The following is an 8,783-nucleotide window of genomic DNA, read 5'->3' as shown; positions in this document are numbered from 1 at the left end:
CACTCTAACCACTAGGCTACCTGCCGCCCCTACACTCTAACCACTAGGCTACCTGCCGTCCCTACACTCTAACCACTAGGCTACCTGCCGTCCCTACACTCTAACCACTAGGTTACCTGCCGTCCCTACACTCTAACCACTACTTTGAAACATTTGTCTATAGGGACATTGATTCAACTAATCAAAGTTTTGATTGAAGACAGTCTGTTTAAAATGTTATTTTATTTACAACAAAAACCAGCAAACAATATTCAACAGTTACTGGTAGACAGGATGGGTAGACAGTTACTGGTAGACAGGCTGGGTAGACAGGATGGGTAGACAGGACTGGTAGACAGTTACTGGTAGACAGGATGGGTAAATAGTTACTGGTAGACAGGACGGGTAAACAGTTACTGGTAGACAGGACTGGTAGACAGGACTGGTAGACAGGACTGGTCGACAGTTACTGGTAGACAGTTACTGGTAGACAGGATGGGTAAATAGTTACTGGTAGACAGGACGGGTAAACAGTTACTGGTAGACAGGACGGGTAGACAGGATGGGTCGACAGTTACTGGTAGACAGGATGGGTCGACAGTTACTGGTAGACAGGATGGGTCGACAGTTACTGGTAGACAGGATGGGTCGACAGTTACTGGTAGACAGGATGGGTCGACAGTTACTGGTAGACAGGATGGGTCGACAGTTACTGGTAGACAGGATGGGTCGACAGTTACTGGTAGACAGGATGGGTCGACAGTTACTGGTAGACAGGATGGGTCGACAGTTACTGGTAGACAGGACGGGTCGACAGTTACTGGTAGACAGGACGGGTCGACAGTTACTGGTAGACAGGACGGGTCGACAGTGACGGGTCGACAGTGACGGGTAGACAGTGACGGGTAGACAGTGACGGGTAGACAGTTACGGGTAGACAGTTACGGGTAGACAGGACAACATATAATAACAAGTGTGTGTTTAGAATTAGTATACTAGTGTAGCCATACAGGCCCTTGAAGAGTAGGATTTCCATTAAGTGCTTTGAGAGGTTAGTTAAGGATCATATCACCTCCTCCTTACCCGACACACTGCAATTTGCAGATCAGCCCCACAAATCCATAGATTTACACTGCACACTGCCCTATCCCATCTGGACAAGAGGAATAACTATGTAAGATTTCTGTTTATTGACTACAGCTCAGCATTTAACACCATAGTATCCTCCAAGCTCATCATCAAGCTGGAGGCCCTGGATCTGAACCCCGTCCTGTGCAACTGGACTTCCTGACAGGTCGCAAACAACACTACACTGATCCTCAACACTGGGAACCCGTAACGGTGCGTGCTCATTCCCCTCCTGTACACCCCATTCACCCATGACTGAGTGGCCACGCACACCTCCAACTCAATCACAACAGTGGTTGGCCTGATTTACCAACAACGACGAGACGGCCTTCAGGGAGGTGGTGAGGTGCCTGGCTGAATGGTGCCAGGGAAATAACCTCTCCCTCAACGTCAACAAAACAAGGAGCTTATGGTGGACTACAGGAAACAGCAGCAGGAGCACGCTTCAAGTTCCACGGGATACACATCACAGACAACCTGAATGACAAGGTTGAGAAGACCATGGTGTTGATGAAGTAAGAAACATTCATAAACCTAAAAAGGCTGTGGCCTGAATCATTAGCACACCAATAAGGTGGCAGGGTCGTCACAACATTGTGGGTTTTAGGGTCAGGGCCCATATCCACAAAGCATCTCCTGAGAATAGAGCCATTTTTACTCCTACTCTTATGGGATAAAAAGCTATGCGGGAAGCCTCTTTAAATCAGCGAGCCAGGTGGTTCCTGTGACACATGCGATTGCTTTGGAGTCGAGAGAATGTCTCACCATTTCTTTTATGATCCATAAATCTAAACCCACATGAGGCCTAAATGCTTATAACCACTAGGCTAAAAAAAAAAAAAAAATTGGACTTGATTATTTTTCAGTAGCCTAAATCATGTTATTTAAATTTCTCTCTCCCTCTCTTTGTAGTGCAATATCATGTTGTCAATAAATATGCTTTATAAGCCTTTTTACTGCAATCAGGGTGTTTCTAGGTCGTCTTAAACATGGAAACAAAATGTTCACCTCACACGAACACACCTATAACTCATCAGATAAAATGTAATACATTTCAAATGTATATGAGTTAGCATCCCAATATTACTTTATATACATCACAGAAGACTGATGTTTGTGACAAATGGACTTGTGGTCAAGATGTGTTGGTGTCTGTACTGATGGTGCAAAAGCCATGACAGGGAGACCTAGTGGAGTGGTAACGCGCATGCAAGCAGTTGCTCCCGGCGCCACTTAGGTACAAATCAAATTTATTTATAAAGCCCTTCGTACATCAGCTGATATCTCAAAGTGCTGTACAGAAACCCAGCCTAAAACCCCCAAACAGCAAGCAATGCAGGTGTAGAAGCACGGTGGCTAGGAAAAACTCCCTAGAAAGGCCAGAACCTAGAGGAACCAGGCTATGAGGGGTGGGCCAGTTCTCTTCTGGCTGTGCCGGGTGGAGAGGAACCAGGCTCTCAGGGGTGGGTGGTGTCGTGGAAATTTCCTCTATTTACCAAATCATGGGAGCAAACCACACACACAAGTCAGAGTTAGTTATCAAAGTCCATCTTTAATTATATCAGCTCTATCACAATCCTGTGACTCAGATAAATTCAGTGTCTCTCAATGTATTCTCTGAGAGCCCCCTTACAATGCAACTGAGATCCTTTAATAGCAAAGAACACACATAGTCAGACAGCATAGACATAATAAATCGTTCAGCTTTGTCTCCTTACTCAAACCCCAGAACCATAAACCAATCCTCCATATCAACAGGCATATATCAAATTGTCATTTAGATACAACCAATCCTGGACAAGCTCACGGAGAGGAGAGTGAGACTATAGGTTAAGATAAAAGGGAGCATGAGAATGATTCCAGACACTGCCACCCTCCTTTCCCCACTAGAAAAAGGTAGGGAGTAAAAGATATGTTTACACATGATGACACTTTGACCTCTCTGCGGCCCATGCAACTTAGTCTTGACATAGAACAGATAACTGCAACCTCGCCACAGTATTATACAAAAATACCATTCTGATGAGAAGTAACTTACACACATTTGATGAATATAAAACATCTTACATATGTTACCAACAAATTCTGAATCTTCCACGACACCGGTCCTCTTCTGGCTGTGCCGGGTGGAGAGGAACCAGGCTCTGAGGGGTGGCCGGTCCTCTTCTGGCTGTGCCGGGTAGAGAGGAACCAGGCTCTGAGGGGTGGCCAGTCCTCTTCTGGCTGTGCCGGGTAGAGAGGAACCAGGCTCTGAGGGGTGGCCAGTCCTCTTCTGGCTGTGCCGGGTAGAGAGGAACCAGGCTATGAGGGATGGCCAGTCCTCTTCTGGCTGTGCCGGGTAGAGAGGAACCAGGCTCTTAGGGGTGGCCGGTCCTCTTCTGGCTGTGCCGGGTGGAGAGGAACCAGGCTCTGAGGGGTGGCCGGTCCTCTTCTAGCTGTGCTGGGTAGAGAGGAACCAGGCTCTGGGGGGTGGGCCAGTCCTCTTCTGGCTGTGCCGGGTGGAGATAACAGAACATGGCCAAGATGTTCAAATGTTCATAAATGACCAGCAGGGTCAAATAATAATACACTGCCACCAAGAGGCTCTTACTGCCAAAGGAATGCCTGACAGTCCTGGAGTGGCCTAGCCAGTCTCCAGACCTGAACCCAATAGAACATCTTTGGAGGGAGCTGAACGTTTGTATTGCCCAGCGACAGCCCCGAAACTTGAAGGATCTGGAGAAGGTTTGTATGGAGGAGTGGGCCAAAATCCCTACTGCAGTGTGTGCAAACCTGGTCAAAAACTACAGGAAACTAAGGTTTCTGTACCAAATATTAAGTTCTGCTTTTTCTGATGTATCAAATACTTATGTCATGCAATAAAATGCAAATTAATTACTTAAAAATCATACAATGTGATTCTGGATTTTTGTTTTAGATTCCGTCTCTCACAGTTGAAGTGTACCTATGATAAAAATTACAGACCTCTACATGCTTTGTATGTAGGAAAACTGCAAAATCAGCAGTGTATCAAATACTTGTTCTCCCCACTGTAGCTGTGCCACTAGAGATCCTGGTTTGAGTCCAGGCTCCGTCACAGCCGACCGCGACCAGGAGACCCATGGGGCGGCGCACAATTGGCCCAGAGTCGTCCGGGTTAAAGAGAGGGTTTGGCCGGCAGGGATGTTCTTGTCCCATTGCGCTCTAGTGACTCCTGTGGCGGGTCGAGTGCAGTGCACGCTGACACGGTCGCCAGGTATACGGTGTTTCCTCAGACACATTGGTGCGGCTGGCTTCCGGGTTAAACGGGCAAGAAGCAGCGCGGCTTGGCTGGGTTGTGTTTCAGAGGACGCACGGCTCTCGACCTTCACCTCTCCCGAGTCCGTACGGGAGCTGTATTTAAAAAATAAAAAAAAATGACTTGTTCGCTACTTTAGTCTGAATCCACCGTCATTTGTGGTGAAAACAAAGTCATCAGTGATTGGATCACCTCTCACCAAAAGTACCAAGTGCGGAGAAAAAAACAACAAAAAACATCCGCGAATCGGATCGTTTTGACCAGAGCAAGGAGTCCGTCTTGTAACCTGTAAGTCTGTCAGTTATGTCGTCGTCTTTTGTTTGAATTGTTTACGTGTTTCGCTGTGCGGGGGAAAGGATAAGACAAGCGGAACTACGTAGCTAACAACTGTTGTAACGGGGATCCTTAATCGTAGCAACACACTTTTGAAGCGAAGGCAATCCCGCGCTGTGTTAGCCAAGTTTTCATGTCATCGGGTGTCGTTCGGAAAAGTTGAAGCGTGTATATTAGGATGGTAAACGTTATAATAATTAAGGATGAAGCGTGAATTCATGCCAGGAATAATAAGTGTGAGGTTTGATTTCCTCCCTTCTGTAATCAGCAGCCAATGAGGTTATTTTCCCTTTATTCATGTCTTTAATCTGATACTGTTACAGCTCCGGTTAAATTGTTTATGCATGTCAGCACTTCAGAGTTATACCAAGCTAATAAGTCACTCGTAAGATAAGGAGGTTGTAAGAGTGTGTTTAACTGTATTTTTCATTTACTTTAGAAGTTCTCACGGAAGGTGATCATTCTGACTAAATCTACAGAATAAAAGCCACCGGGTAAAATCAAGGAACGGTTGCTGGAGGGAGCTACACGTCTAGCCAGGTCAAAGGTCAAAGAGGACAACGAGTCTATTCAGAAAAACAAACGTGTTTAATAATACTGTGGTTGAACATCAGAATGATGACGTCATTCAGTAATAATAACCAGCTCTCTGAAATAAAACAGGCCGGGATGGTAAGCAGGGAATACAACTCCAACGTCGACAGTCTGTACAGTTGTAGAATATCTTCGAGACACATTAGATAGAGGGATAGAGAGGATGAGAGAGATGGAACAGCCTTATAGAGAGACACATTAGATAGAGGGATAGAGAGGATGAGAGAGATGGAACAGCCTTATAGAGACACATTAGATGGAGGGATAGAAGGATAGAGAGGATGAGAGAGGAGAGAGATGGAACAGCCTTATAGAGAGACACATTAGATAGAGGGATAGAAGGACAGAGAGGATGAGAGAGATGGAACAGCCTTATAGAGAGACACATTAGATGGAGGGATAGAAGGACAGAGAGGATGAGAGAGGAAAGAGATGGAACAGCCTCAGAGAGAGACACATTAGATGGAGGGATAGAAGGACAGAGAGGATGAGAGAGGAGAACAGCCTTGATGGAACAGCCTTATAGACACATTAGATAGAGGGATAGAAGGACAGAGAGGATGAGAGAGGAGAGAGATGGAACAGCCTCAGAGAGAGACACATTAGATGGAGGGATAGAAGGACAGAGAGGATGAGAGAGGAGAGAGATGGAACAGCCTTATAGAGAGACACCTATTTTAGAGAGACATTCCACGTGATTTAAATTAATCCTTTAACTTTGAATTGAGGGAGTAACAGGATTTCTTGTGTTTTGCAGTCAAACATAAATCCTCTAAACTATAACGAGGGTTTATAAAGTACCGTTTAATCCTTATTCAGGGAAAAAGGTTGTGTTTGTTTACATTCGCCTAGACAATTACTACAAATCGCAAAACAATAAATATACAAGATTATAACTCCCATCCCCTAATAATACCCATGATGCATTGCGGAGAGCCGTCCATGGAAAGCCTCTTAGGACAAACTGCCGCGTCAGCATCTCAAAATGGCACCCTATTCCCTATGCAGTGCACTACGCTTGACCAGGGTCCATAAGAAGACCCATAGGGCCCTGGTCTAAAGTAGTGCACTACATAGGGAATAGGGTGCCATTCCCCATAGGGCCCTGGTCTAAAATAGTGCACTACATAGGGAATAGGGTGCCATTCCCCATAGTGCACTACATAGGGAATAGGGTGTCATTCCCCATAGGGCCCTGGTCTAAAGTAGTGCACTACATAGGGAATAGGGTGTCATTCCCCATAGGGCCCTGGTCTAAAGTAGTGCACTACATAGGGAATAGGGTGCCATTCCCCATAGGGCCCTGGTCTAAAGTAGTGCACTACATAGGGAATAGGGTGCCATACCCCATAGGGCCCTGGTCTAAAGTAGTGCACTACATAGGGAATAGGGTGCCATTCCCCATAGGGCCCTGGTCTAAAGTAGTGCACTACATAGGGAATAGGGTGCCATTCCCCATATGGCCCTGGTCTAAAATAGTGCACTACATAGGGAATAGGGTGCCATTCCCCATAGGGCCCTGGTCTAAAGTAGTGCACTACATAGGGAATAGGGTGGCATTCCCCATATGGACCTGGTCTAAAGTAGTGCACTACATAGGGAGTCATTCCCCATAGGGCCTTGGTCTAAAGTAGTGCACTACATATGGAATAGGGTGCCATTCCCCATATGGCCCTGGTCTAAAGTAGTGCACTACATAGGGAATAGGGTGCCATTCCCCATAGGGCCCTGGTCTAAAGTAGTGCACTACATAGGGAATAGTGTGCCATTCCCCATAGGGCCCTGGTCTAAAGTAGTGCACTACATAGGGAATAGGGTGCCATTCCCCATAGGGCCCTGGTCTAAAGTAGTGCACTACATAGGGAATAGTGTGCCATTCCCCATAGGGCCCTGGTCTAAAGTAGTGCACTACATAGGGAATAGGGTGCCATTTGGGATGAAAGAACCATATTGTAGTAACATGATTATGTTTACGCCAGAGCTGATGTCATAATGAGTTTGATGTCTTTAATTGGTGTGAACAGATATGAGTTATAACATCTATTGTTGCCAATTAACTATATGCTTTTAATCCGAGACACAGAGAGAGAGACGGAGAGAGAGAGACAGACACAGAGCGAGAGAGAGAGAGAGAGAGGCACAGAGCGACAGAGAGGCACAGAGCGAGACAGAGAGGCACAGAGCGACAGAGAGGCACAGAGCGAGACAGAGAGGCACAGAGCGACAGAGAGGCACAGAGCGACAGAGAGGCACAGAGCGACAGAGAGACACAGAGCGACAGAGAGACAGAGCGACAGACACACACAGAGCGACAGACACACACAGAGAGGGAGAGAGACACACAGAGAGGGAGAGAGACACACAGAGAGGGAGAGAGACACACAGAGAGGGAGAGAGACACACAGAGAGGGAGAGAGACACACAGAGAGGGAGAGAGACACACAGAGAGGGAGAGAGACACACAGAGAGGGAGAGAGACACACAGAGAGGGAGAGAGACACACAGAGAGGGAGAGAGACACACAGAGAGGGAGAGAGACACAGAGAGCCAGAAGACGTCATCGATGTTTAGAGTTGTGTGGAGGAGCAGAGTGAGCACCCTTTTCGTCACCCGAATACACACACTTGCATTCTCACGCCTGCCCAAGCACACACACATCCCTCCCATCCTTAATGCTGCTTGGGCATGACACACACACACAGGTGTCTAATTCTGTTTTGGCATGGCGAAGTCCCACGCGGTGTCTTGGGCACACTTCACCATGGCTCGTACCAACCGGGTGAAACCCATGTCTTTAGGTTTCTCTAGACCTCGCATCAGGCGCTGCTTCATTATGGCTATAAACTCCTTATTACTCAGTTCTCCATTACCTAGGGGGAGGGAGAGAGGGAGGGAGCAGAGAGAGGTAGGGGGGGAGAGAGGGAGGGAGCAGAGAGAGGTAGGGGGAGAGAGGGAGGGAGCAGAGAGAGGTAGGGGGGAGAGAGGGAGGAGCAGAGAGAGGTAGGGGGAGAGAGGGAGGGAGCAGAGAGAGGTAGGGGGGAGAGAGGGAGGGAGCAGAGAGAGGTAGGGGGAGAGAGGAGGGAGCAGAGAGAGGTAGGGGGAGAGAGGGAGGGAGCAGAGAGAGGTAGGGGGGAGAGAGGGAGGGAGCAGAGAGAGGTAGGGGGAGAGAGGAGGGAGCAGAGAGAGGTAGGGGGAGAGAGGGAGGGAGCAGAGAGAGGTAGGGGGAGAGAGGGAGGGAGCAGAGAGAGGTAGGGGGAGAGAGGGAGGGAGCAGAGAGAGGTAGGGGGAGAGAGGGAGGGGGGGAGAGAGGGAGGGAGCAGAGAGAGGTAGGGGGGAGAGAGGGAGGGAGCAGAGAGAGGTAGGGGGGAGAGAGGGAGGGAGCAGAAAGAGGTAGGGGGAGAGAGGGAGGGAGCAGAGAGAGGTAGGGGGAGAGAGGGAGGGGGGGGAGAGAGGGAGGGAGGGAGCAGAGAGA

At 48.0% G+C, this 8,783-nt stretch overlaps 1 protein-coding gene across 1 annotated transcript in view; it reads right to left on the bottom strand.

Annotated features, from left to right (window-relative positions):
• Positions 1–5,286: 5,286 nt before the first annotated feature.
• The window catches only part of micu1 (mitochondrial calcium uptake 1), a 142,044-nt gene continuing 138,547 nt past the window's right edge, over positions 5,287–8,783 (bottom strand). The window contains exon 13 of the mRNA XM_052494827.1: positions 5,287–8,181. Coding sequence (XP_052350787.1) covers positions 8,018–8,181 — 164 coding nt within the window. The 3' untranslated portion in view covers positions 5,287–8,017. The remainder of the gene's footprint in view (positions 8,182–8,783) is intronic.

Source organism: Oncorhynchus keta, chromosome 3 (assembly GCF_023373465.1).
Source record: "Oncorhynchus keta strain PuntledgeMale-10-30-2019 chromosome 3, Oket_V2, whole genome shotgun sequence".
Classification (NCBI taxonomy): Eukaryota; Metazoa; Chordata; class Actinopteri; order Salmoniformes; family Salmonidae; genus Oncorhynchus; species Oncorhynchus keta.
The sequence above is the reverse complement of the archived record's forward strand: the minus strand, read 5'-3'. Positions and strand labels throughout refer to the sequence as shown.